The sequence below is a fragment of the Hippocampus zosterae genome, chromosome 5 (genome assembly GCF_025434085.1).
Source record: "Hippocampus zosterae strain Florida chromosome 5, ASM2543408v3, whole genome shotgun sequence".
Lineage (NCBI taxonomy): Eukaryota > Metazoa > Chordata > Actinopteri > Syngnathiformes > Syngnathidae > Hippocampus > Hippocampus zosterae.
In genome coordinates, this window is record NC_067455.1 from 15450352 (window position 1) to 15466872 (window position 16521).

Consider the following 16521-nt stretch of genomic DNA (forward strand, 5'->3'; position numbering starts at 1 on the left):
TTTCAGGGGGCTGAAAAGGTAGATGGAGTGTGAAAGAAATAACAAGAACTAGTAATCTACTCCTGGGATGACAGGTAGTAACTTGAGAGGGCTTCAGCAGAGTGCAGACCTCAGCTGAGGTGGAAAAATTGTCTGTCAGTATAGTCTGTACACAAAGTGACCCAGGTAAATAACAGTTTTAAATTATATTTGTAATCCCATTGTAACTGTGCCAACGTTTCGAAGAACAAATATCTTTACCCTGTCTCAATGGGGATGATAAACACAGAAGCGGTGCGCCGGTGCACAGAACTGGAAATGCAATAGTGCGCAGTTCAGGTCTGTCACCACACTTTTGCACCCAATGAATAAGTCAGACTGCCTCAAGTCAAATACAAATGAGCCACCGTGATTGCTTCTGAGGACCAACTTCAAAATAACAGCCAAGTATGGCATTGATATCTATGCACACTATAACATTGTATAATTTCACAGCACCTTGCATCGTAGCCTACAAAAAACTGATGGGGCAGCTGCCTTGACTAGGCTGGCTACCCGCTAACGGCGACATTCGCTATGGGACGGTGTCCGCCAGCGAGACGGTTATCTCTGTGTAGCTGGGTTGCAGCTTCAACAGTCCGTCAAATTGTGTACTTAGGTGAAAGCTGTGCATGGTGTAAAAAATAAATAAATAAATACAAAAAATAATAGCATCGAGTGATGACACACGAAGCTATCCAGAGTGTATTACATGCATGCACATACAAACATATTTCACAACTAAAATAAATAGTGTGCAAAGAGACAGTTTAACTTTTGCGGCTTATTTTCCATGGACATTGCTGGTGCAGACAAGTTTAAATCAGGGTTGTGAGGAAAGGAGATTTACAAGCGGAAATGACAAAGGTTGGGGGAGAATACTGGAAATAAAATGGGATGATGAGGTGATGAGAAAGGCACAGTAGGAGGGGAAAAGGTCTGAAGACAACACCGCAATGATGAGAACCAGTGGGGATATTTTCTGATTATAACTTCAGAGATAAAATCTTCAGTTTACACACAGATTTAGAGAACAATGTTGAGTGTTTGTAGCTGCGTGAGTCTAATTACGTAGTTGTATATGGGGAAGCCCGAGTGCTGAGAGAAGAGGAGAATTCCGGTACATCTCACTCTCTCTTTCTTTGGCAGCCAGCTCGGGGAGTGAGGCAGCATTTAGCTAGAAATCAGAAAATCAATTTGATAGACTGTGTTACATACTGGAGTGAAAAAAATAAATAGCGGGTTATCATGGGGCCGTTCAGACAGAATATGTGTATGTGACTAAAGGAGAAGGGACATTGTCAAGAGACAAAAGAATACAAAGGAAGTACTGTATAAGAGTGTTTGAATAAAACTACCGGTCATTGAGTCAATGCAACTCAATAGTAGACAGGAAAATGTAGCTTCCCTCAATTTGTTTTCATGCACCATATTTGCAAAATATTCTCAACACATGGACACTCATCTTGCTGGAAACAGAGTTGCCACCCTATAGAAATTGAATGACCATACTTTCAAACATTCAGTCAAGAACATTACCAATGGGAGCAATACTGAACTCACAATTTGCACTCCATTTACTCTTTAAAATGTTTCAGCAGGTTGCCGGTAAAACATGTGTGACTGGAATTTTATTGAGTATCTCAAGCAAGATTTTTGCCGAAGGAGTTTTCAGGTCTGTGCAAAATGGATTGTATTCAAATGGGATATGGAAACTTGCATCAAGAATGCCTTCATTCTTGCTTTCATTTTAGGGGACACATAATCTGCTACATAATCTGCAACCAAGCAGCCAAGATGTTGGGGATATGAATGAATCTTTTCATATCAGAGTGAGGCTGTGTTGTAGCCAGTGGCTCTGCTCTCCACTGGAGTTTGTTGTGTGCATTCACCACTAAGAAAGAGAGAAGGGACACAAAAGCTTTTGATGCACATGCGTGCTTGATGTATTTCTTGCAATATTTGGAATAAATATCACATCAAGGCAAATTCTAATTCCGCAGTCATTTTGCACTATATATTACCTTTAAGGGCAAGACTTCCTTGTTGATGGAAAAAAACGAGGCCATGGCTTTGGTCCAGGATGCAAGGCCGGCCACATTGCCACACACTCTTTTAGCTGTTTCAATGTCGTAGTCGGGCATGTCAAAATAGGGCTGCAGGAGCTCCACCATCTCTTCATTAATAGTGTCTTTGGGGAATTGCTGCAAGGGAGAGAGGGTTGCAGGGTTAAAACAAGAAAGTCTGGGGAAAAGAAGAACAAATACGGCAGGTGGGGTTAGAAAGCAAGCCCAAGAGAAAGAGGAGGCGTTACGTAAATGCTCAGAGCTTGCAGCTCCGATGCACTAATGAGGAGAACGAAGGTAAGTACTGTGGAGCTGATACACCATGGAAACAAGTCAACATTGACGTAGAGATAGCAGGAGGATATGGGTTGATGAAAAATCATAACAAGCCTCGATGTGTCAAATAATCCTCATTTTGTTCTTGTTAACTATGGATCAAAAAACAATCACGTGACCCTTTACCATCAAAATGCTATATCTAACTTTTTCTTAGGACATATTTTGTCCCTTTCAAGTTAAAATGTTTCGAGTAACTCGCGTTTACTCCCACGCTCCCCCTCAAAACACATGATTTAAAACAACTGTGTGGAAAAATTAAATGCTGGAGAGGGGATGGGGGTGGGGCACCATTTTTCATCAGTGTTATTGGAGCGCCACATTGGACCACACCTTCCTAACTAGATGACTGAACAAAGTATGTGCACACGTGCAAAATACATACTTAAAATAATTTCATTTTTTCATAATTTCTCACTGCGTTTTTAAAAGACTCACTATTCTGATGCAACAACAAACGGTTTGAAGAAAACAACAAAATAACCATACACCCTGATTCCCCCCCACCCCACCTCCCCCAGCGAAAAGTGCTTTCTTTGCACAATAATTACATTCAGGAACAGCATAAAACATTAAGATATCCTTTTTTTTTTTTTATCCCACACTGGGGAAATTTACAGCCTCCAGCAGCAAGAATGTAGGTAGAATTACATTAGGTGAAATACATTAGGTGCAAGAACTTATTTTGTGGTTCAACACACTAAGAAATTGTAATATTATTGAGGTACAATGTTTGTCCTGCATATCTTTCTAAATCTGCGAAAAATTAGGTCTACTCACGTTGTGGTATTGGTCAGTATAGGAACTGGTGTAAGTGCAATGAAGCCATGCCTGCCATCTAGTGTTGATTGCAGATACTACCACTTAAAACTGCATTAGACTACTGCATTTTCTCTATTCATGACCTACATGTTCACATATTCTCAGATTTTTTTTTAATTACCGGTAGTCATTTTTATATAGAATCTTTTTTTTACCACCCACCTTTAATAGAAAGAGGATATTGAATATTCATCAGCATTTTCGATTGCCCATTACGGATCTAGACAATCTAAATTTCCCATAGGAGTGAATGCGAGTGTGAATAGTTTTGTTTGTCTGTACTGTGTACTAAAAATGTCTTTATTTCACCCATGCCCCTGAAAAGGATAAGCGGTACAAATATAATAAAATTGTTTTTCAGTTCGAACAACAGCAAGGTCGAACTGTCCTAGAGCTGAATGGGTCCCACTCTATTCGTTCTTGTTGACAGTTTTGTCATATCACTTGGTACAAAATCCTTCAAGTATCTTGAGAGAACATATTGAACGCCTGCAAGGATATCCTTGCAGGATATTGTAATGCCATATTCCACTGGTTTGAGCTAATAGGGTTGTGGCCCCTTGAGGTGACATGGTAGAGGCTTCACAGATTGGGAGAATTGCAAATTTGTCATCAGTGGAAGTACCTGCAAAGTAATTTACTGAATCGATACTTTTTGGGTATTGTGGACAATTTGTTTTAAACGTTTAAGAATGATCTTTCTAAAACTCAGTCATGGAGTGACATGACTTTGGCGCATCTACGATGTCATACATGTGGATAGTGTAGTTCAAACTGATGAGCTCATGAAAAAGCTGTTCTTTTCCTATGTTGGACAAAGATGGACATCAGGAGCATGCGCCCACAATCTAAATCAATGTGGTACAAACTATTGCTGCGAATATTTGCGACTTTTACCTGGAGGCTACCCAGAAAATTTCCGGCTGTTATGAGTTTGAGAGATTCCTGCCACGATGGAGTGTTGCAGTTCTTCTCTGGGTCGAGCTTGACGGGGTTGACCCGCCTCTGGAAGAGTAGCAGCACGCAGTCCATAATCCTCATGATGAGGTGCGGAGGACGTCCAAGTGTGCGTACCGTGGCAATGTCAGATGGCTTGATTGTCTAAGTGGAAAGAAGAGTTGGATCGAAAAGTGGATAAAAACTGATATGGGCTAATGTCAACCTAAATTGTTTCATAAGCAACTCAACATTAGAATTTCACAAGAGAAAAATAGCTACTATGATGATATAAAATCATAATATTAAAAACTAGACTTTTAGAAATCCGTGCCTCAAAACGGCATAAGCATCTTGGGGGGCAGGCACCGAGAGACATACCACACAGCCAGCTTCCTTAATCGACTGCATTGATCGTGAAATGTGTTTGTTGTGTTCTCTGACTGTACACTTGGTGGGAGTGTTGTTAGAAAAATACCTTTGAGATGAAAAAGGCTGTGCCTGTTCAGGAAATACAGTGAATAGGGACACTCAGGCCATGTTATTTTGCCTCCTGACACCACACGGTTAATGACGATTAAAGAGACGGACGGACACACATCCTCCATCCCAAAAATGGGTGTCCGTCCGGGACCATTTCGTCCCATGGACGGGATGCCCAACTCTGCTAATATCAAAATAAAGAAATTATGCTGTTCCAGACATTTTCAAGGGTACTTCTTCAGTATTACAAATATTCAAATACTTGATTTGAGAAATTATTTTTGAGCAATAGGATCTTGAATCACACACCACTATTGGACGCATTACTTTACGCATTGTCTTCTTTCTGTGTTTGTATTATTTGACATAACTGTTTTATTCTGTCTTTCATATGAAAAGTTGTTCAGATTTTTCTATCTTGGTTGTTTCATGATCTGTGCAGAACTTTGACTGAAAGTGCTCGATAACCACATTTATCATTATTATCATTGTTAGCTATTATTATTATTCCCCACAGCAAGATAAAAATTATAATCAGCGACTTGACGCTGTTGATTTGAATGCAACAATCCAGCCAGGAGGCATGCTTTAATTACAACACAGCACTCTGCCAAAAGCACAGTACTAACTATAGACATACCCGCTGTCACAAAACCCTCCAAGGTGGTAGTGATGGAGGCAAAACTTGCATTGCCACGAAATGGCACTTCCTGTCGACAATATTTTCTGAACTGTTGTTTGAAGCTCAGCCAAGTACTTATCAGATTTTTTTTTCTGCATTGCTCTTTGGTTTCATTGATCTTGTTTATCAGACTGCCCGTGTCTTTTCTATCTATATGATTGCTCTGACTGCATATCCGTGACACGACAATATACTGATGGAAGTTCTATAAAACCGCTCAAATATAGATTTTACATATAATTTACACATTCCAAAAACATGCATAACAGGTTAATGAAACACTCTAAATTGTCTCTTGGTGTGATTGTGAGCGTGGATGTATATGGACAAATCAGCATCTAACCTCAAATAAGAATCATGATCAGCTACAAGGCTAAAATATAGCACAACATATTTGATTGACCTCAACAACTTGTTGCCAACAGTCAGCCACGCATGAAAACTAGCGGCAGAACCGAGTGAGATTTCAGTTTGGTGGTGTTGCTTGGTGTGTGGCGACCCTAAGGAGAATGCGTTAGAGAATATTTTGTTTGTGCAACACTGTACCTGTAGTGCTGCCTCTGCTTCCTCCAATGCAGGCTTAGCAGCTTTAAGTTTCTGCTCGGCAATGGCCTTGTCAGCCGAGATACGTTCTAAAATGGCCTCGGCCTTATCCTTGACTTTCTGAACCTCCACCTTTACTCGCTCAGCTGCCTGGGCTTTGACTGTGACCTCTTTCAGCACCTTTGAAAGACAAGTAGTACCGGTATATTTTGTATCATGCAAAAACAAAATGCATTCAAGCTGCTGTCAAGGGTTGTGAAACATGAATGTACCGCAGTACAAACATCAACATTATTGTGAAATTCGTCACCAAGGGAGTATAAATGTCACTTAGAAATCCTTACATTTGTGTCATAGAAAATGAAATAAACTGTAATTTTAATAAAAATCACATATTTGGGCTGGTTACTTCTTTGTTTTTAGTCATTGTATTTGCATTCATAAGGTTTACCTCGAACAGTTTCAATTCAGCGACTCACGTTAATGTCTAAGGGTAAATCTGCAATATCCGAAAATAAATAATCTATTAAATATATTTCGTTAAAAGTTGCAGTTTCTAAAACTCACCATATCAGCCTTTTCATTGGCCACCTGTAGCTCTTTCTCTTTTACCTCCAGCTCTTTGCTGAGTGCTGCTACTGACTCAGATGCTTCCTTCAGCTTCTGGAGGCCTGTATTCATTCTAAATAGCAGTACAATATTGTCCAAAAAAAAAAACATTAACTGCAATTCATTTACATGTCTTTCACTGTGCGACGATACAGTTTGGATCAAACTTAATAGCAGAGATTTTATTTTCACAGTCAGACAGCATGTTGAGGACCTACTTCTTTTCTACAAATATACACTGTATGAAGGACAAAATGAAAAAGCACAAAGACATTTGCAAAGTTTCTGTGTGCAGTTGCAGTCTATCAGTGATAATTTCCTTTTGATCCTGGATATCAGACTAAGGCAAGATCAATTATTTTGTTTGCATTAAAAAAAATCAATATATGCTGATTAATCAGGATTAATCATTAGCCTTTTTTCAGGACATGACTATACCCGCGTCTTTTTCTGTGTTGTGGCTTAAAGGGAAAGCCATTTCAAAATTAAAAATGCGTGTTTGATGCTGTTGTTGGTTTACCTGTTAGCCAGTGTCTTAACTTCAGATCTCTTCTCCTCATAGATGTTCTTATAGCCCTGGATGAAGGATAAGTAGGACTTGGGTGTGACATGGGTGGAGCGTCGGTACCTGCAGTCAAATTAGAACGCTATACATCAATTGATGTGTAATTCATCATTTTATTCATTTGTTTACTAGAACGAACATTGGATGGCAGCACATTTGAAGTGTGAACATATTTACGCTTGTTTATGCATTTTCAAGTCATATGGAATAATAGGGTTGAGCCATATGATGCTGTTCTGCCAAATTATTTTGTATTTGCATATGAAAAGGCTAAACTGAAATCAGCTTGATTTCCTTAAATTCTGTGTATTTGCTGTCCGTAAAAACTGCAGTATTCCTCAATGACTTAATATGCTATTATGATACATTATTGCTCATCCCATTCATCCATTGAGGCTTTAAATAAACAAATTGTCCAACAATAGATGATCCCTATATGAATCTACCTCTGGAAGTAATCCACACATTTTTCTGCCACCCCATCCTGGAAAGAGCCCATGCATTGAACAACTTCACTCTTGACCCGAGGTGAGCAGTCAATGTCAAACACAGACAAAAAGTGCTCTGAAACTGTAAAAAAGACCCCCAAAAAACACAAAATTAGAGCAAGAAATCACACAGAGAATATTGCTATTTTATTCAACAACGGGCAGTTTTCTATGCCTGAGCAAAAGCAAACCAACAAAGGTTATGTAAGGTTAGGTTTTCTGGGTTTAATACCTATTTGGAAGCTACAGAAAAAAAAATAGAAACAAATCAAAAAAGATTTTCGCTGGAAAGTTAGAAACAATCAACATGATGAGCAATTGTATGTACCTGCAACAAGAGCATCTTTAGGCCAGCGTCTGAACCAGTCCATTGTACAACCAGATATCAATGCTGGGAATTTTAGAGCCCTGTTGCGGAACTTTTCCCCAACGGGTGAAAAACAGAGAACAACATGAAGGTTGTGTCGAACTCGTGACCTGAAGTACTCGTACAGGTTTACATCAGTGGGTGGCCGTTTTGGAAACTCCCGCTTCATAATCGGGACGAGATCACTGAGGATCTCATCGATTTCATCCCGGGCAAACAGGTTTGACACCTGAGAACAGAAACGTAGACGATTACACCACTGGTTGGTTTTGTGATACGCATTGTCTATTATCTGTCTATGGTTGTATGTGTGCGTTATAATGATACCCCAGATGAGGATTAAAACGCAACATTTTCTTTTGCATGCTACTCTTATCCATTAATTAATTGAAGTGAACAATGACAGATCTTAAGCAAACAACGACCGCACCCTCAAAACAAGTCAATAAATTTGATTATATGTAGCGTATTTTCCGCACCTAAAAGCATTCAATTTTCCCAAAAGCTGACTTATAATATAGTGCGCCTTATAATTTGATGCACCTCATATATGGATCAATATTCAGATTTATTGGATGTAGTATTTTACATGTTCTGTAAAACACTTTGTTACACCTGCAGCATTTGTGAACGCTCAATACAAATAAAGCTCCATTGTATTGTATTCCCTTTAGTGTTGCTCCATCTAGTGCAGGGGTGGGTAAACTACGACCCGCGGGCCAAATCCGGCCCGTTGGTCTTTTTAATCCGGCCCGCCAAAGTTTGGTACACAATTAAGGTTCGATGTCAATGACTGCATTCATTTCTTTTGGATTTGTAATGACAGGCATTTCAACGACAGGTGGCACAGTTACTTGAAGTTGCAGAGCATAGGGAGGAAGGGGGAGGGGATACGGAAGCCCGCAGTAGTGCCAAGTCAAGCAAATCCCGCTTGATACGACGGAATAATGTACTCTTAAAGTCTGAATACCGTGCCAAAAATGCAAAATACTGCTTTTTAAATAAAGAAATCCAATTAATATTATGTCAAATTTAGTTGACCCTTTTGGTCCGACCCTCCATAATATTTTCTGGTTCTCATGTGGCCCTATGCAAAAAATAATTGCCCACCCCTGATGAAGTGGATGCATACCACAACCATTGTTGTGTCTTCTATTCTCTGCGCCTTATAATGTGGTGCACTCTATATATGAAAACAGTTTTAAAATAGGCCATTCATCGAAGGTGCGCCTTATACTCTGAAGCGCCTCGTAGTGCGGAAAATACCATAGGCTACATTACAAATTGGTGTGGCATTTTGTGAGAACTATAGTATTATAAGTGACTTGCACCAAGCAGCATGGGATGCCCTTTACACGTGAATGTTTGGATAAGAAGAAGCTGATGTGTTCAGGTCTTAAAATTCTGGTTGGACTGTGTAAATAAAATGACAATAAAAAGAATTGTTTTATATTATCTACTAGCTCTAGTTCAGAATAATTGGTGTTTCTTTGTGTGTGTAAAAAAGTATATAGACGTATATATTGAAGTTAGCCCTCATTATTTGAGTAGAGTACTCCAAAATAACAGTCGAAAAAATTAAAAAAAGACACGCCGATGCAACACAGTTCCAAAGTTTTTTCAGCACGAGAAAGTAGTGTACAGTAAAACACGTTAAACAAAAGCCAGTGATTGGTGGGGGACGGGGTGCGGGACGAGCAGGCGACCGGCCAACGACCGCCCCGCCACACACCTCTCCGTGAGCCATCACCTTACCGTGGTGGAGGGGTTTGTGTGTCCCAATGATCCTAGGAGCTAAGTTGTCTGGGGCTTTATGCCCCTGGCAGGGTCACCCATGGCAAACAGGTCCTAGGTGAGGGACCAGACAAAGCACGGCTCACAAAGCCCCTTAATGACAAATAAAATCAATGGTATCCAGTTTCCCTTGCCCGGACGCGGGTCACCGGGGCCCCCCTCTGGAGCCAGGCCTGGAGGTGGGGCTCGTTGGCGAGCGCCTGGTGGCCGGGCCTACACCCATGGGGCCCGGCCGGGCTCAGCCCGAAGAGGCAACGTGGGTCCCCCTTCTCATGGTCTCACCACCCGTGGGAGGGGTCAAAGGGATCGGGTGCAATGCGAGCTGGGCGGCAGCCAAAGGCGGGGACCCTGGCAGTCCGATCCTCGGCTACAGAAGTTTTCTAATGCAAATCGCTGAAAACACGTTAATTGAAACACACTGCCTCCTGTCTCCTAATACGTCAATTTTGTCCACAGTCGAACACAGATGTGTTGCTCTTGCTTTTTGCATCTTTTCACTGCGATATATGCTCACTAATGAGACAGGCTGTGTTTGTGTGCGTGCTGCACATCTTACATACAGTACTACCCGCTGAACAACAAAGACAACAAGCCTACATTCAGCACCATTTCTCCCTTTAGCCTCTCAACACCATCGATGTCACCGCTCTCACAAAAATCCTATAAAATTCTCTTCATCTCCATAATGCCTGCATACAAAGCCACTGCGAACACACACACACACACACACACACACACACACACACACACACACACACACACACGCGCACACACGCACACATTGTGTCCCCTGGTTCCCATCTCTTTTCAACCTCTCTGGTAAAGCAGCTGATGCCATTTTGATATGTAAATAAGAAGTAGGAAAGGAAGTAAAGAGGATTACAGGAAACAAAATGGTGAATAACAGGAACCTAACTGGTCGGAATTATCTATGAATTGTGTTCTTTTTGCTGTAGATTGAAAACTTTTAGTCTCAGCTCAGCTTTTATTTCCAGGTGTTCACATCTGAATCTGGAAGATCTTTGAAGACAGCCTTATTTATAAAAAACCAACAACAACACATTCATTGGTGAGCAAACATATTGGAAATGATCGACCTAAAATTAAATTTGAATCTGACTTATTAGTTTTCAATTCCTGTTTTATTTTTTATTTTTCCGAGGATCTCGCTGCAGCCTCTTTCATTTGTTGTCGGTCAGTCTCCTCTTTATAAGATTAAGATCTCCTTTATTTTTTCCACACTGGGGAAATTTACAGCCTCCAGCAGCAAGAATGTGGGTAGAAAGAAGAAAAAACAAACAAACACCGTTCAATTAAGTGCATTATAAATACAAAATGGATAAATCGCAGTGCTATTTACAATTGTTTTTCACATCATTTAATTATTATTATTCATTCATTCATTCATTCATTCATTCATTCATCTTCCGAGCCGCTTGATCCTCACTAGGGTCGCGGGGGGGGGGGGGTGCTGGAGCCTATCCCAGCAGTCTTCGGGCAGTAGGCGGGGGACACCCTGAATCGGTTGCCAGCCAATCATTATTATTATTATTATTATTATTATTGTTGTTATTTTTATTCAGCAGCCTAACAGCAGTCGGTAGGAATGAGCGTCGGTATCTCTCCTACTTGCAGCGCGGGTGTAACAGTCTCTGGCTGAAGGAGCTACCTGTGCTGTCAGGGCGGGCTGGAGAGGGTGGGAGGGACTGTCCATCATAGCTTTTAGCTTAGTTAGCATTCTTCTGTTGCCCACCTCCTCCAGAGTGTCAAGGGAGCAGCCCAGGACCTATATTTTATAGGTAAAATATATGATATATAGTCTGGAGATTTATTTGATTTGGCCACTTGAATTTTATTTTTATTTTTTTTTTGTAACTTTTTTTTGTCTGAAGTGAGCTGTGTGTTATGTCTCTGTACCTTGCTGCCTCTTCCAGTCAGTTGGGTCATAGCTTTCTTTAAATTGGCATATAAATGTTTCTGTACACTTTGAAGTTAATTTTGCAGTTGATGTCAATGAAGATTAGTTGGATCAGAGCAGAAGCCATGAAAGCCTTAGCCAAAACGTTACCTTCTCAGTGTTTCATACTTGTACAACATGGATTACTTTTTTTTTTTTTTTTTTTTGCTGACAAAACTAATTACAGGATATCAAACATTTTTTGAGCAGTCCTATAAGAGATCAGAACTCCAATCTAACAGGCTTCACGCTGGCTCCCAACCAGCTGTAGAACATATTTAAAAATTCTGCTACTGGTCTGTAAATGGTATTGGTCTTGACTAAATGAAAGAAATGCTTACCGGGCACATGGACCCAGTAGGGCTCTAAGGTATGCAGACTCGGGTCAATTAGTGGAGCCCAGAGTTCAAAGCAAACATGGTGATGCAGCATTTAGCTGTGATATTGCAAATAAATGGAATACGCTGACAGCAGAAGTCATGTCAGCGGCAAGTGTATATGTTTTTATATCCAGGTTAAAAATGCTCTTTTCCTACACTTACTGAATGGTGAAGGTCTTTTAAAAAGCACTTTAGAACCATGTGCTCACAAATCATGTTCTTGCAACGTACATTTTCTGATAATTTCAGTAAAGCCTATAACCCACTGAGCAACGTGTAGCGGATAATGATTTTTCGTCAGGGTTCCTTCAAGGCGGCAAAGATGTCTGCCGGATGTTTGCCAACCGTTTTTCTTTTTGCAAGAAAATTTGAAACTGTCTAAAATTCTAGGTCTTATAGTTTCACAATCCTGGTAGTATGAGTGTTACGTAAAAGGCTTCTTAAAATCTCTTCCTCAAGACTACCACCGTCACATCACAATTTTACAAAATATCAGACATAGACACAAAATAAAAACGTGTGGCATTGCAGAGTGACAGAGAGAGAAAGAAGATAGTGGTGAAGTTGGGTGATGGGAATGGCCAAGGGTGGAAAAGAAAGGTGGGTAATGACAGACAATTTTGAGAGAACAAAGGGAGCGGAGAACCAGATGATAAGAAGTAAATGGAAGGCAAATTAGCCGTAACAGAGAGGCGGGGAATATTGGACATTTAGAAGAAGACAAGAAGAAGAGAAACATATGTAAGCAATGGTTGAAAGAACAAACCAATAACGCTAACATATAAGAGAGGAGAGAATTGCTCTGGAATAGATTTATCTGCTTTAAAAACCATGAAAACTATATTACACATTACAGAGAGTAATGGGCACTAAATCAGACAAATGTCTTAATAGAGGCCCTTGACCTTGACACAAAGGCCCTTGACCTTGACACAAAGGTCAAGGTCAAGGGTTTACAGAGGGAAAAAAATACTTTTGGTCCTTTCTTGAAAGCAATATGTTCTTGGTGGGAAATTGTACAGTGTGTTCAACCTGGACAATATGACACTAACATTAGTACCATTGTGCACTGTGCAAAATTGTGCACCGGCCCAATGGCGTGAACCAAGGCAATACAAATGAACACTCAGGAGAGCTTAGGCCTCCTGCAAAAGCAGGAAAATGTGGTCGGCGGAGGTCAGGCGAGAGGCAGAGCTTCCTCAGGATGTGGAGAATAGTAAATAATAATCGTAATAATAAGCAGATGCAAAGGGACAATGGAATACTGGCACATTGGAATTATGTTTTCTGGTTTTCCTCCCACATTCCAAAAACTTGCACCGTGGGTGGACTGAACACTCTAAATTGTCCGTAAATATGACTATGACTGTGAATGGTTGTTCGTCTGTGTGTGCTATGGGATTGGCTGATGACCAGTTCAGAGTATACTGCTGCCTACTGCCCGAAGACAGTTGGACGAGGCTCCAGCACGCCTGCGAGGATTATAAAATGGATGGATAGATGAAAAGTATACATTTGGTTCACGTTGTTGCCATTCTTTTCTTTGGACACATACACCCAGCTAGCTCACCTCAAAATATTTGTGAACGCTGTACAATAGTCTTATATTCAACACGGCATGGGAATTTACATGTTTCGGGGTTTTTTTTATGTTCATTTCACTGAGGTTTTAAAAATATATATATATATATATATATATATATATATTACGGACTATTATCAGGATGATTTAGTCTTCTCCATTCCATGTCCATTAAACAACCTAAAGTGTGTGAAAGGAATTTGCCAAATGTTAACAATTTTGTGTAGAAAACAAACATTACCTACTGGTGATTACACTGCCACAGCGCACACTCCACACTTCACGTGACTGTTAGCAAATCAAGCCGATATACTTTGAGGATCAATCGGTTTCATCCATGTTCATTACATTTTGCTATCTGATATTATCTAAAATGAATCAGCAATTTATACTGTTGTTGCACTGGAAATGATGACTGAAATATTTAATAACTGATTATAAACTTGGGGACTATAACAATGAAAATCAAACAATCTACCCTTGATCTCAGGTACTGCAACATGGGCATAATTTATCCCAATGAATAAAATCAAGCAAACAAATTTCTTTTTTCAGGATATACAACACTTCTGATGTCTATTGGTTGCTAATAAGAATAAACTACCACTGCATATATCCAGGGCTGGAGCTATGCTCTCTGGCCACCCCATTAGCCACCCTCACGTCTCGAGGAATATTTTGATGAATGTGCTTCTCTGGTGCAGATAATTAGTTGAACCTTACTGCTGCTTCCGCACATTTGCATTACACTTAAGCACTTGGATACTCTGCCACCACACATTTAGACTGGCCGTCTGTCTACGTAAGTGTTTATGCTATTACGCTGCACACAGAACATGAAAGAACCTTTCACAACAGTGAAACATTTGATACTTACCATGAGCATTATTATTTTCACAATTTAGCAGATAATAAACATGGCCAAGAAGTCATTGTTTGTCACACCATCTACAGTCAGTGGTTCATGAAATGAAATGCACACATAATCTATCTTGCCCCACACACCCATACGATAAACAGGAACAAATCTAGTATGGAAAGCAAAAGTACATTAAAATGCAACAATTAGAATTGGGAAAAATACAGATTGTTGTGTCAGTGTGCTTCTCAGATATAATTTGGATGAAAGAGCCATCGATCACATGGCAAAATGGCGCTTTCTGTGGGTGAAAATTGATCATTTTGATTAGCTGCAAACATGCATGACATAGAAGCAGACTCTGACATCCATATGTCTACCACATCGTTTGACCTGCATGCTCCTCACCTCTCCAGATGACAAAACGTTGTTCATGTACTCAAGGAAGGACTCTTCTTTGATTTCGTTGTCAGTGAAGAGGAAGCTGAGACCTTTTCCAAGCAGGCCTGCAGTCTTGTACAAACCCTTTAGGTCATCCATCAAGTTGGTTGTGTTGTAGGAACTGGAAAATAATCATGACATAACTAAAATATAAATACAGGTACAAATATAAAGACTAATTTGTTTCAGTAGTTAATTTTAAAAGTGAAACTCACGAAATATATTAAGTCTTTATTTCTTTTAATTTAGTGCTGCTAAAGTGACTAATGAGCTTCTTCTCGCTATATACACTAACATCTCATCAATACTATCATTAGTTATTCTTAGCGCTGCATTTGACACTGTCAATCATAACATACTATTAGAACGCTCCGAAACGTGTTGGCATTTCAGGCTTTGCACTTTCTTGCTTTAGTTCTTAACTTTCAGAGAGAATGCTAAATGTAATTGATGGCAATGCAACTTCTGAGTTTTGCAATGTTACATGTGGAGTCCCACAAGAATCGGTACTTGGCCCTCTATTGTTTGGCATCTTCATGCTTCTGCTTGATGATATTATACACATATATAACATTAGTTTTCATTACTAGAACTGTGTTTTATTTTTTTATTTTTTTGTATGTGTGAGGGTAGGGGGGGTGGTTTACAATGTCATTTCGATCTGTCCCATTCTATCAGCTGGTGACGAAGCTCTTAATTAATACGTTACGTCTCACCCCAATGATTGTAATGTATTGCTCTCTGGTCTTTCCATGTCTAGTATTAAAAGTCTGCAGTTAGTATAAAATGATGCGTCTTGACTCCTGACAGCGACGAGAAGGTTTCCTCATATTACACTAATACAAGCTAACTTGCATTGGCTCCCCCGTCCACTTAAGATGTGATTTCAAAGTTTTGCTCCTTATACTATTAAACAAAGCTCTTAGCACCCTCCTCTCGTGGTGATTTAGTGGTACAGTACCGTATATTCCGTCCCAAAACTTCGTTCACAACACCCTAGTCTTTTAGTGATACCGGGAGCCAAAAAGAAGTCCGCAGGTTTTGGCAGTGCTCTGGAAAGCCCTACGCACAGAATGCCCTACTGTACCGTTAATAGAAATAATTAAAACTTGCCTTAAGACTTTTTTGTATACTGATGTATTTGGTTGAACTTCATGTTCGCCTGTTTGACAGCTGCTGCTTCTCTTTTGTACGGCGGTGGCTCCCACAATCTTATGTGTATAAGACTGCAAAAATGAGCAGTAATGCTCAGAGATGGGTGAATGGAGAAACCACCACTCGGGGGGTATTTTTTGGTTGAAGAATTGGCATTTTGACATGGCTAAAAGCTCTAAATGATTGATTTTGCAAGATACAGGCCCTGCAAACAAATGATTCATTCAGATGACTATCGTCAGAGAGTTCTGAATCCAAGTAAGTTGATGATCGCCTCAAATACTGCATATGTGTATTCAGTACATCATATCTTACATGTTTTCCAAGTCTCCCTGTTGCAACACACCTGATTCAAATGATTAGATCATCAGCAAGCTCTGTGCAAGCCTGACATTGAATCTGTTCATTTGAATCAGGTGTGTTGCAACAGGGAGACTT

At 40.1% G+C, this 16521-nt stretch overlaps 1 protein-coding gene across 1 annotated transcript in view; it reads right to left on the reverse strand.

Moving 5' to 3' along the window:
* Positions 1–16521, reverse strand: part of dnah5 (dynein, axonemal, heavy chain 5) — a 96478-nt gene that overhangs the window by 34640 nt on the left and 45317 nt on the right. Inside the window, exons 60-67 of the mRNA XM_052065691.1 lie at positions 14896–15049; positions 7877–8144; positions 7507–7630; positions 7016–7123; positions 6454–6568; positions 5890–6066; positions 4140–4343; positions 2043–2222 (exon numbers count right to left, since the gene is read on the reverse strand). Coding sequence (XP_051921651.1) covers positions 2043–2222; positions 4140–4343; positions 5890–6066; positions 6454–6568; positions 7016–7123; positions 7507–7630; positions 7877–8144; positions 14896–15049 — 1330 coding nt within the window. The remainder of the gene's footprint in view (positions 1–2042; positions 2223–4139; positions 4344–5889; positions 6067–6453; positions 6569–7015; positions 7124–7506; positions 7631–7876; positions 8145–14895; positions 15050–16521) is intronic.